The following is a 13,423-nucleotide window of genomic DNA, read 5'->3' as shown; positions in this document are numbered from 1 at the left end:
TTGAGACAGTGTAGATATATTGGTTCTATGACCAATTTTTCGATATGTTACAAACGGAATGACAAACTCAATATTTTTTTTAAAGTGGCTATAAAAACAATGGCAAAATCTTGCATTTGGAATTTATTCTGTGAAATATAAATTGCAAAGTTTTATTTTTTTATTCATATTTGTTTGCTATAGATAGCTTAGGAAAGCTTAAGTATGAAAAAGTGCAATATTTTTGAAGGACGGAGTTTTAAAGTGGCATATTTTTGAATCTAATTGAGATAGGTTAGGTTCCAATATTTGCAATATTTGCAATCCTATTAAAATTTTGATATAAATTTTAGTTTTAGAAACTCAATGAATATGTAATAAAATCTTTATTAATGAAACTCAATGAAATTTTCAGTTTAAGTTTCTCATTCTAAATAACAAGGTGTAAAAAAACTTGTCAAAAGGTCAAAGGGAATCCCGCAATTCCTAAAAATTGGAGCGAAAATCCCAAAAATGGTAATTTTTACAATTTTGAATATAGGGTTCACATTTCTTCGGGGCTGGGAAAATACTTTAGGGATAAATAGGGAAAACATCAGGGTTTCCAAAGCTGCTTTCCGTTATCTGATCTCAGCTTTGGGATTTTAGAACATGTGGCCCAAAGTTGAAATTTTGATAAAAAAATAGGTCAATTTCCAAAGGGCGTAGGTCCGACATGTTCGAAAAATAGGACATGTTTTTTATACTAGAATGTTCTCCGTAAAGAAACTTTATAGAAAAACATAAAATTGTTATATGTTCTTAAAGAAAGTTGTTTTTTAATAAAAAAAGAGTTATGTCACCTTTTTGTCCAAAAAACAGCAAAAATATACTATTTTTTTAATTTTTAAATTGAAAATCTGTTATTTTTGGATTCGTAACTGATATTGCTCTGAAATCTTTTGTATGTTGTAGGTAATTTAGTTGTCTAACTAACAAAAAAAATTCGAGTCCATTCGGTCCAAAAGTGCTCCCTATATTTTTAAAAAAGCGGACCAAGGTATGGCAAAATTTTAAAATTTCAATTTTGAAATGCCTATAACTAGAAAATTACAAGAGATAAATAGCAAAAGCGAGCATGTTTTTTCAAGATCTAGCCGAACGCTTTCCAAAAATATAAAATTCTTTGAAATCGGATAGGAAACAAAAAAATGGCACGTGTTTAAAAATTTTACATGTCGAAGGTACCCTACTTAGCGCCGCCCCTGGATTATTTGTAGGGCCCATTTTAATAACTTAAACTCAAATACTCCTTGGCTACACCCAATTCAAATTTTATCCCGATCGGAACAGCCGTTTAGAAATGCCAGATTTATTTCCAAAAAATTTCGATTCTGCCCCACTGTGCAATGGCTCATCATGTCTTTCCCATACAAATTTTAAATTTTTCAGTTAATCTCTACAAATATTTATTAATTTTTTTTAATACATAATACTTGATCGCCACTGTACAAAATCTCATTTATTATACGGGGATTTTTTGTGAAATTCAAAGAAAAAGCTTTTTAAATAAATTGTTGTTTTTAAATAAATGTGTTGTTTTTCATTTGTAAAATCAAAACAGTTTCATTTACGTTACTGGATAATAACATTCACTAGATGATAAAATTCAAAATAATAGTCAAAAGCTTTACAATAATAAGATACCAATCATTCAGTTGTAATTCTCATTAAGTGTGATTAAGTTTCGGTTGTTAGATTTTATATTAAGAAAATTCTTATTACTATTCGTTTTTGTTTCAATTATATTATTAATTGTTCGATTTTAATTAATGGCGAGTGAACAAAATACAGGTCAAGTTATACCAACTTGGATTAAAGCATCATTATTTGAACCAGTTTTTAAAGAAATTTTTAGTAATTTTCAACAAATTAAAGATTTTCAAGCCAAACCTGCCCTAAGTGCTGGTGAAAATTATGCCAGTATAATGCTGCGATTGGAAGCGAAAATTGAATTGAAAGGTAAGTTTTCAAAGTACACAGAGAGAAAGGAAGGACGTAAATACATTTACGATTGTGTTATATAAATATTTGGATTCACAAGGTCATATTGTCATAATGTCCTAATATTTGACAATGGTTTGAAAATGGGGTTATAGCCTTTCAAGCAAAAAATTTCCTAAAATAATACTACTCTATTTTATTGTGTTATCGTAATCAACCAGCAGAGACCTGAGCCGAAAGCCTAAGAGTCGGTTAAGCCGAGCCGTGAAATATTAGGACATTATGACATGATAGCAGACCTTGTGAATTACCAATTATATGTTTAGTACAGTTAGTATTAATTAAATAAAATAATTTATACTATATTGACTCTATTTTTATAAATAACCACACATTCGAAAAGGGGATTCACCACAATAATTGCAGTGGGAATTTTACATTGTAGTGTATTAAAAAAGTAATTTCGTTTGCCCTAACAACAAGTGTGAAGTATTTTAAATATATAATACATTATGACTTTAAATAAATAATATGACTAATAATAAAATAATGCATATATTTACAGATGGCTCCTGCAAATCAAAAACGTTGATGTTAAAAACAGCACACGACAATGAAATGGCTAAAGAAACGCTGAAAAATATCGATATATTTGAAGTCGAACATTATATGTATCGAGAAGTAGTGCCAGAATTTGAACAAATTTATACAAATGCTGGTGTCGACATAAAATTTGCACCAAAGTCTTATGAAATAGCCACAGAACATTCGTATCTACTTTTAGAAGATCTTAAACCTAAAGGTTATAAAAATATCAACCGTTTGGAAGGTTTCGATATCCAACACACGCATGCGGTGCTAAAAGTATTGGCACAATGGCATGCAGCATCGGCTGTACTTATTGCAGCGAAGAGAAATTACAAGCCAGTATTGTTTAACAATTTCTTTAACGAGGAAAATCGTGAAATGATGCGTAACATATATGACAAAATGACAGCAATCTTTCTAAACTGTGCTAAATCTTATGAAGGTCATGAATTGTACTACGAACGATTGTGTCAGCACAAAGATGATATAGTAGATGAAATGTTTGAGGCGAATAAACAGGATGAAAAGGAATTTAATGTTTTGAATCATGGAGATTGTTGGTCAAATAATGTCATGTTCAAATATGATGAATTGGGTAATATTGTTGACACCTTTTTAGTGGACTATCAAGTGCCACATATTGGTACTCCAGCGCAGGATCTATATTATTTGCTGTTATCCTCTACACGATATGAACTGAAAATAGAAAAATTTGATTATTTTGTCAAATATTATCACGATCATTTGATAAAAAATTTAACATTGTTAAAGTATCCCAAAAAACTTCCCACATTAAAGGATCTGCATATTACGTTGCATAAATATAATGCATGGGGTATATATTTTATTATTTGTTATTTTTTACTCACCGCCAATTGATTTTGTCATTCCGTTTGTAACATATTGAAATATTGGTCGTGGACTCAGAAAAGAATATATGTATCTCGTAAAATTCCAAGACGATCTAGCTATATCAGTGCTTATATCTGTTAAAATATACTTGGCAGATCTGACATTTTTGGTATTGAAAATGAACAAAATCGGTTCCATAAAAAATTTTAAAAAATTGTGCGTCAGTCCAATTTTTTCAAAAACGTTCAAAAATAGACCTATAAATTTGGTGCCAATCGTTATTTCTAATAGCTTACAAATTGTTTAATCAAAATATATGGAAAAGTTTGGAAAACCTAATTTTTTCCCTGATAAGATTTAAATGCATGAATCTTGCAAGCTGAAATTTACATCTTATATTTTCCTTATTAGAAAATATAAAATTACCAAATCGCGTGCGCAATTATAGCTGACCGTATTTATTGGTGATGGGTATATAAGATTCGGTACAGCCGAATAGAACACTCTAACTTGTTTATATTGTTTTAATATGTTTATTTTTGCAGCATATAACATCAGTATTGGAGTTATGGCAGCAGTACTTCTAGATCCCAGTGAAAATGCCAAAATGGAGAATTATTTAAGTGACTCAGATGAAGCTGTTCAATTTAAAATTCAATTGTATTCAAATCCTCGTTATCGCAAACACATGGAATTGGTTTTACCTTGGTTGTATTATCGTGGAGTATTTTGAATTACAACCTTTATTTAATAGCAAATTTAATCTCAAATGAAAATGTTATATTAATTATTTTATATAAATTACACCCTTAATACAGAACTTTGTTAAACATTAAAATTTTAAAAGTAAATTATTTCGGAAATTAGTACTAAAAAAAACTAAGCAGTGGTAAGTTTGTCATCAGCGTATCTTGTAGAGCTGCAAAATGTATACTCAACATATTTTTTGGTTACTCAATACTGCTCAATACTTTTCAAAGCTAAATACGAGTTGGTATTGAGCACTGTGTATTTACTACTTAGTACATAAATACTCAATACTTCTACAATTCTAATGATAATTGATAATAAAATTTTATCGAAGATACTATTAGTCATAAGCTAAATATTTTTCAATAAAAAGACACCACATTCAGTCAGTTGTAACTCACACTCAATGCGATCAAGTTTCGGTTGATAGATTCTATATTAAGAAAACTTTTATTATAATTTAAAAAAAAAAATCTTATTAAACTTTGTTTTGATTTTAATTGTATTAACATTTGTTGCGTTTTAAATAATGTCGAGTGAACAAAATACAGGTCAAGTTATACCAACTTGGATTAAAGCATCATTATTTGAACCAGTTTTTAAAGAAATTTGTAGTAATTTTCAACAAATTAAAGATTTTCAAGCCAAACCTGCCCTAAGTGTTGGTGAGAATTATGCCAGTGTAATGCTGCGATTGGAAGCGGAAATTGAATTAAAAGGTAGGTATTTCATGTAAGCTGAAAAATGGCTATACGTAATTATTTTATACACGATTAGAAAATGTTTGAAAAATACATCATTTATTCCACCATTCCATTTTTTTGTTTACCATCCGATTTCAAATATTTTTATATTTTAGGAAACCGCTCGGCTAGGTATCTTTATGTAGAACATTTCGTATAAAATTTATGTTCTATTTTTCAAATAGAACATTGACGGAAATTGACCTATTTTTATCAAGATTTCAACATTCTGCCACATGTTCTAAAATCCCGAAGCTGGAATCAGAAAACGGAAAGCAGCTTTGGAAATCTTGATGTGTTCTCTATTTGCTCCCTATGGGCAAAATTAGAATAAATACCATTTTTGTGATTTTCGCCAATTTATAGGAATTGCGAGATTCCCTTTGATCTTTTGACAAGTTTTTTTACCCTTTGTTATTTAGAATCACAAATTTAAAAAAAGGTTGAGTAATAAATAAAGATTTTATTGCATATTTATAGATTTATTAGGTTTCTAAAACTAAAATTTGTATCAAAATATTAATAGGATTGCAAATATTAGGAGCAATTTGATCCACATTTATTCTGAACTAATTTTTTTGTATAGATAAGTTGATTTTTGGTCTTTTTTAAAATCAAAATCTCAATTAGATTCAGAAATATGCCACTTTGAAACTCCGTCCTTCAAAAATATTGCACTTTTTATCCCGATCCGACTAGCCGTTTAGAAATGCCAGATTTATTTCAAAAAAATTTTTATTCTGCCCCACTGTGCAATGATGACAAAGTTATGTTTTTTTCTTTCATTAGATCAGGACGAGTAAAGAACGATCCTATTGTGTCTAATTTAAGATTTCTTTTAAATCTACCAGATGATGGCATAAAATATAAATTAAATTTTTATACAGATCATATTGATCGTATTCGTATTCCACTATCAATTCAGCCTAATAAGTGGAAGACTTTACAAGATTTGAAGAGCGTAATACAACCGGAATACCACTATTTTTAAGATAAGTTACACCAACCAAGCTCCAAAAAAAAACTTAAAAGGGAAAAAAGCATTTTTTATATAACATTTTGTTTAACATTGTTTATTGTTAACTTATGTTGTATTATTAGCCATTATCATAAATAAATCACGCTAAAAGCTGACAGATGGCATAAATGAAATCAAAATAATTTAATTTTATTAAAATGCAAAATCCTGAGAAGAAAAACACTCTATCAATCTTAAAGTCCACTATAATGCTAAAATGTTGCACTAAATGTTGCAACCAATTATACTAAAAAAATATTGTAAAATACCGAATTTTAAAAACTCCTGAAAAGTTGTGTTTTTAAGGGTTTTGAATATAGGCCTTGGATATAAAATTTTTAAATTTCTTAAAAAACAAAGCTTTAATAATGTCAGTATATATATTCTAAAATATTCTACAGATGGCTCCTGCAAATTTATAACATTGATGTTAAAAACAGACCACGATAATGAATTGGTTAAAGAGACGATGAAAAATAGAAATTTATTTGAAGCCGAACAATATATGTATCGAGAAGTAGTGCCAGAATTTGAACAAATGTATATGGATGCTGGTGTCGAGATACAATTTGCACCCAAATCCTACGAAATAGCCACTGAACATTCGTATATACTTTTAGAAGATCTGAAACCTAAAGGTTATACAAATGTCAACCGTTTGGAAGGTTTCGATATACAACATACGCAAGAGGTGCTAAAATTATTGGCACAGTGGCATGCCGCTTCAGCTGTACTTATTGCAGGAAATAGAAAATACAAGACGATATTGTTTAAAAATTTCTTTCACGAGGAAAATCGTGAACTAATGCATAACATATTTGACAAGATGACAGAGACCTTTCTAGACTGTGCCAAATCTTATGATGGCAATGAATTGTATTTTGAACGATTATGTCAACACAAAGATGCTATAGCAGATGAAATGTTTGAGGCTAATAAACTGGATGAAAATGAATTTAATGTTGTGAATCATGGAGATTGTTGGTCAAATAATATCATGTTCAAACATGATGAATTGGGTAATATTGTTGACACCTTTTTAGTGGACTATCAAGTGCCACATATTGGTACACCTGCCCAGGATTTATATTATTTGCTGTTATCCTCAACACGATATGAATTAAAAATAGAAAAATTCGATTATTTTATCAAATATTATCATGATTGTTTGATAGAAAATTTAACATTGTTAAAGTATTCCCAAAAGTTGCCCACATTAAAGGATCTACATATTACATTGCATAAATATAATGCATGGGGTAAGTACATTTTTTATTTTATTATTTGTTAAATTTTATTATATCTTTGTATTTGCAGCATATAATGTCGGCATTGGTATTATGGCAGCAGTACTTCTAGATCCCAGTGAAAATGCGAAGATCGATAATTACTTAAGTGATTCGGATGAAGCTGTTCAATTTAAAATTCAATTGTATTCAAATCCTCGTTATCGCAAACACATGGAAATGGTTTTACCTTGGTTATGTTATCGTGGAGTTTTTTAAAAAATATTGTCTTATTATTTATTAAAATTGTTGTTAATGTGAAAATAATTATCAAAAAATATCTTTTTGTACTTGCTTGTTATACTTTTTGACACTGTTTTCTAATTTTGTATAAACGTCTCATGACTAAAATACTCAAAAACAAAGAATAACAAGAAGGGAAGCTTCTCAATTTTTCTACAACAACAACTTCTCTCTCTTCTCACATACGGGTAGTATGTGAATTCAACACACTTGAGAGAGAAATTTTTGGGGGTTTAAATTAAAACTGAAAAAAAAAACACATTTGTAAAATTTCGTATTGAAAATTAATAAAAAATTCAAATAAATTTAATGTTTGCAGAAATTTTGGTATAATAAGCAAAAAAATCTATTTATAAAATATTTCCAGGTCAAATATAAATTAAATAATTTGAGATTTGTTTGAATTCTTAAATTTAATTGTAATAAAATTTTGTTATAATTTGTAAGGTCGCTTTTTTTACAACTCTGTGTGTTTGAGGAGTGTGGTGAAAGTGGTTTGAAAACCAATACATATAAACAAAATGTTACCAATACATTCAAATAGTTAGGTTTTTTATGACAACCGACTTAGGTTTTTTTTGACAGCGTTTCACTTCTTGTTATTATTCTTTGCTCAAAAAAGAAAATACTTACCGAACAGAGCCTGTTTGTAAAAAGATAAAAAGTTGTCTGAACGAAGACAGCTTCCAGCTGATTTCGACATGAAGTATTTATATTTTAGTTTTCTTCAAAAATCAGCATTTTAATAAAATTTAATATTTGGAAATGCTTTTGACACATTTTTCTGATCTGGAGTAGAACTAAAGATCTTTGGTGAATAGTTTAATTGTCAAATAAAAAGTAATTTTGATTAATATGATTTTTTGTTTGTTTCCTTTTAATTGTTCATTATTTGTTAAAATATATCACGATCGAATTTGTTTTCTAAATCAGTAAATTTTCGGATTCTATAATATTTTACAGACCTCTGGAGTGATTAGAGGTGGAAACAAAAAATTTTGATTTAAGAAAAGCTACTGCCAAAAATTGCCCGCAAAATTGTTCAAAAATCACAAATCTGGTAAATGAATAACCTAAACTCACAGTGGTTTACAAACTTTCTATAGTGGAAATAATTCAGTAGCTCCAGATATTGAGTTTTATTTGAAATCATGTACACAACAGAAGATGACACGGAATTTATCGCTTAGAGCAATTTTACAAATTATTTACCATTTTTCCGTTTCCCTACGATTTTGTACATCAAGTACTCTACCAAATAAGATACACAAAAAGAGCTTTTAAAACTAATCAATTTTAAAACGTTATTACAACAAAAAAAGCTTGCTGCCAAAAACGTCAGACGACTTCACATTCAAAAATCAGGAGATTCCTACAAAATGTGGGTTGTGTAGTTACCTTAGGAAGACCAAATGATTAAATGAAATCAAATTTGCAATATAACAAAATTTGTTCCTATATTCTGCAAACAATATAAAAATTATACATATAAGATAAGATATTTGTTATTGTTATAACTTTTGCATCCATTATCTTTTAGATTGTTTTGAAATGAGAGTGAGATATTTAGCTGACTTTGATAGTTAACCCTTTAAAGATTCGGAAAACATTTTTGGTCTCAATTCGTTTCTTAATAATTTGTAATTCAGTTTTGTACATAACTAGATATATATGTGAAAACCATTTAAAACTTTTACTTTTAAAAGAAGACGACTAATTATCTCTCAGATGAAGTAAGATAGATTGCAGTACTCAACACCTAAAAATGGATCCTCTAACAAAATATTTTTTTTATACCCTCCACCACCAAAAGTTGTGTATGAGAGTATATATAAGTTTGTCATTCCGTGTGTAACATTGAGAAATAATCATCTAAGACCCAACAAAACAATAGTGTATAAGCCTTGGGGACGTTTTTCAAAATCGATTTCCGATTTTTATAGATGCTCACGTCTAGAATTGTGCCATTTAATGTAAAAATACGATTGTTTTAGCTCAATCGGACTTTGCCTTCCCGTGTCGAAAGTGCCTCGAAGTTTTAAAAATTACTACTAATTTTTCTCATTTTGACAAGAAATTTTGGAAAAAAATTAACATATTTCGAGAAAAATTAAAAAAAACGCTAATATTTATTTAAAATATATCCATATTTACTTGAGTTTTTGTCTTCATAGGATACCGTTAACCTATTCTCCATATTCAAATTTTTAAAAACTTTGTTAAAAAAATTTCACAATTTATTGATCCTTACATTGGGATTTATTAAGAATAAAAATATGAAAAAATTATGTCGATACCTCTTACAGTTTTTCCGTAACTAGGATTTAATTTTTGAGATTTTCGGAAAAAAACCTATTTTTGACCATATTTTGGAGAATGAGACCAATTTCCTTACTGTTATGAATTTTACGGTAAATACGGATATATTTTAAACAAAAATTACCTTTTAATTTTTCTCGCATTATGTTAATTTTTTACTTAAATTTCTTGTCAAAATAAGATAATTTAGTAGTCATTTTTAAAACTTCGAGGCACTTTCGGCACGGGAAGGCAAGGTCCGATTGAGCTAAAACTTTTACAATCGTATTTTTACACTAAAAAGAACCATTCTAGATGTGAGTACTAGAATTAAGAAAAAAATTTTGCCCTTTCATAAAAACCACCCTAATAAGCATATACACTATTATTTTTTTTATTGCATAATACGAATCTGCATAACCACAAAGTGGGTCAAAAGATCAATTGAAATATTACTTTCGTTCTAGATGTCTACTAACACAAAAATTTGAAACTCAATTATTTCGAAATGGCAAAAAAATTAGCCACTATTGTTTTATTAAGGGGACGATATATTATTGATCCTTATAAAATTCTAAGTTGATTGAGCTATGTCCGTCTGTCTGTCTGTGCAAAACACGCTCACGTCCAAAATACAAAAACAAACTAAGTAAACTTTCAAAAATAAGTTTTGTTATTGTCCTAAGCAGTTTGGTATTGAAAATCACCAAAATTATGAACTAAAATGTCTGACAACCTAAAAAAAACTTAATAATTTTCATATATTTTTTGTTATATGTGTAAATATATTGCAGCTAATAACATGCAATTTTAAACTCGTTATTTTAATGATAAAAGAACTAACTCTATTGAAAATAATAAGAATCGGTCCATGATTTCTCCTAGCCCTCATACAAATTTCTTACCGAAATATGGTGCTAAAGTCTATAAATGCCTACTGAATTGCAGTATCCATATAAACAAACAAACATTTTCGTTCATCACTTTAGTACAAAAATTCCCATGCGCTTCGGTTTAAAGTTTTAGTATAAATAGCTGATGCACAAGCAAACATATACACAAACTTGCGTTTATTTTACATAATCGAATTTTAGTCATTACTGCGCATGCCTGAGCAAAAAAGAATTTAAAATTTAAGTCGATTATTTTTGGACATGCGCATTGATTTGTTAGGTTTATTTCGTTCATTACTTTAGTACAAATACTTCCCATACGCTTCGGTTTAAAGTTTTAGTATAAATAGCTGATGCACAAGCGTAAAATGTGTATCTGCAAACAGATATACAAATCGGATTTTTGTCATTACTGCGCATGTCTGAGCAAAAACGAATTTTTTATTTCAACATTAACTGTTTTGTATTTGCTTAAGTACTTCTTTGTCAACGTAAAAATCGACTATTTTTTGGACATGTGCAAAAATTCCCATACGCTTCGGTTTAAAGTTTTAGTATAAATATTTGATGTACAAGCGTAAAATGTGTATCCTCAAACCGATACACAAACAACAAACAGTACTTAAGGAAATACAAAATAGTTAATGTTGAAATAAAAGTTCTTTTTTGCTCAGACATGCACAGTAATGACTAAAATTATATTATTGTGAAGAAACGCAAATATGTGCATCAGCTATTTATACTAAAACTTTAAACCGAAGCGCATAGGAAGTTTTTGTGCTAAAGTGATGAACGAAATAAACCTAACAAATCAATGCGCATGTCCAAAAATAGTCGACTTACCAGTGTTGCCACTTCATGTGTAATTACACATATTGTGTGTAATTTTAACTTGGATGTGTAGCCCATGTGTAATTGAGTGAATGTGTAATTCATGTGTAATTTTAAATTCCAATTATATCCAAAATATATTTTATCTATATTTTGAATTGTAATTGAATGAATAAATTATGGATTGTTCAGATTACAAAGCCGACTGAAATAAATATGTACATTCATATGAGGGAAAGTAGCTTATCCTCTATTTAGTTGATAAAAAAAAATCCAGTATCTCTAAATGTATTCATATTTATTATATTGTACTCGTTTGTTACTCAGTATAATTGAATTATATGTACTAGGATCGACCGGTGGCCGAAATTCGAAAACCATATATGTTTTATTAATATTGGTGGACAATAACTATTTATATATAAGATGAAGTTTGAACTAAATTAACATTAAGGTTTGCAGAAAAATACGATAAGTAATTTGGATATTGCTATGTTTGGTTTTCCAGGTGGACATTTCGCCGTTTGTGATAGTTTTGTTTGCGTAATATTGGTAATAGAAACTAAATTTTAGTTTATATAAGACTTTTAATTCAAACATGAAAAAAATGTAAAACAACAAATACTATTCAATAACTATACATTTTTACAAGTTATTACAAATTGTTATTGTAAAAACGTTAATTTTCAAGATAACCCAAAATCGAAAATTTGTATTTTTATAATTTTAAATTGTTTATAGAATAAGGGTAACGGTATTTACAGATAACGGTTTAAACTATTATATCGGTAACGGTAATTGCAGTTATTTCGGGGTAACGTTAGCCAATCTTAAGAGAAAAAAAACAAGAACGTAGGAATTTGTGTGAGAAAAATTTATTTACAAATTGTTACTAGTTATTTTTTATACCCATAAGAACTGTTTTGTGTTTACGCTATTGTCTGTCTGGTTTCTGGTTTGTGTTTTAAATAATAAACAATAAAATTGACTTACTATTTTGGAAGCTTTATTTCAAATTTCTAACTACAAATTTTTAAAAAAAAAAAACGTTACATGATTTTACTGGTAAAGTATTTACTATGAAGGAAAATGATCAGAGCTATAATTTTTAAAAAATAGTAAAAAATATTTATCTTTGAAACTGAAAACAAAACTGATTTCAAAGAACTTAATATAAATTAGGAATAAATTAAAATTCGAAAGCAAACAATGTGCTATTTTTTAAATATTTTTAAATTTTAAATAGAAATGTAACAAATGTGACATTGATTAATATTTGTTAAAAGCGTATTTGGGATTGACATATTTGACTGATCTCAAGAATTCATTAAATTAGAAAAGTTCACTAAAAAAAAATAGATTGCTAACCTTGCTTTAATACCCCTCATATATCCAATTCCTGGATAAATTAAAATCAACGCAAGTGAAAATTGTCCATTGACAATAAAGTGATCGTATTTGGTCCAAACATCCCAGAGTCCACTGTGACAAACCTTTTATATTCATGACAATTTTAGACAATTTCTCCTATAGAAATCACGAAAAATTTATTTACATGTGTAATTTTTTCTCGTATGTGTAATTTAGGCATGAGGCATGTGTAGTTTATAATTTTCTTGGTGGCAACACTGCGACTTACACATACATACAAAACAGTTGATGTTGATTTAAATTCTTTTTTGCTCAGGCATGCGCAGTAATGACTAAAATTCAATTATGTAAAAGAAACGCAAGTTTGTGTATCTGTTTGCTTGTGCATCAGCTATTTATACTAAAACTTTAAACCAAAGCGCATGGGAATTTTTATAAAGTGATGAACGAAATTGTTTGTTTTGTTTTTTTGTTTGTTTGGATGTTTTTTGTTTGTTTGTCTTGAGAACATCTTATTGCAACATTCTTCAAAGTTTGTCCGAATCATAATATGTATTTAAAAAAAAAATAATCATATTTAAATTAAAT

At 28.6% G+C, this 13,423-nt stretch overlaps 2 protein-coding genes across 2 annotated transcripts; both read left to right on the top strand.

Annotated features, from left to right (window-relative positions):
• Window positions 1-1,593: 1,593 nt before the first annotated feature.
• On the top strand, window positions 1,594-4,222 carry LOC135959603 (uncharacterized). Its single transcript, XM_065510586.1, has 3 exons — window positions 1,594-1,980; window positions 2,528-3,385; window positions 3,948-4,222. Exons 1-3 carry the CDS (start codon window positions 1,791-1,793, stop codon window positions 4,133-4,135), a joined length of 1,236 nt encoding a protein of 411 aa, XP_065366658.1. The 5' UTR covers window positions 1,594-1,790; the 3' UTR covers window positions 4,136-4,222.
• A 379-nt stretch (window positions 4,223-4,601) lies between these two features.
• Window positions 4,602-7,418, top strand: LOC135963916 (uncharacterized). The gene is made up of 3 exons (XM_065515927.1): window positions 4,602-4,871; window positions 6,315-7,172; window positions 7,231-7,418. The coding sequence occupies exons 1-3, from the start codon at window positions 4,682-4,684 to the stop codon at window positions 7,416-7,418; spliced, it is 1,236 nt and encodes a 411-aa protein (XP_065371999.1). The 5' UTR covers window positions 4,602-4,681.
• Window positions 7,419-13,423: the final 6,005 nt, after the last annotated feature.

The sequence above is a fragment of the Calliphora vicina genome, chromosome 1 (genome assembly GCF_958450345.1).
Source record: "Calliphora vicina chromosome 1, idCalVici1.1, whole genome shotgun sequence".
NCBI lineage: Eukaryota > Metazoa > Arthropoda > Insecta > Diptera > Calliphoridae > Calliphora > Calliphora vicina.
Note: the sequence above shows the minus strand (reverse complement) of the source record. Positions and strands in the feature narration are given on the sequence as shown.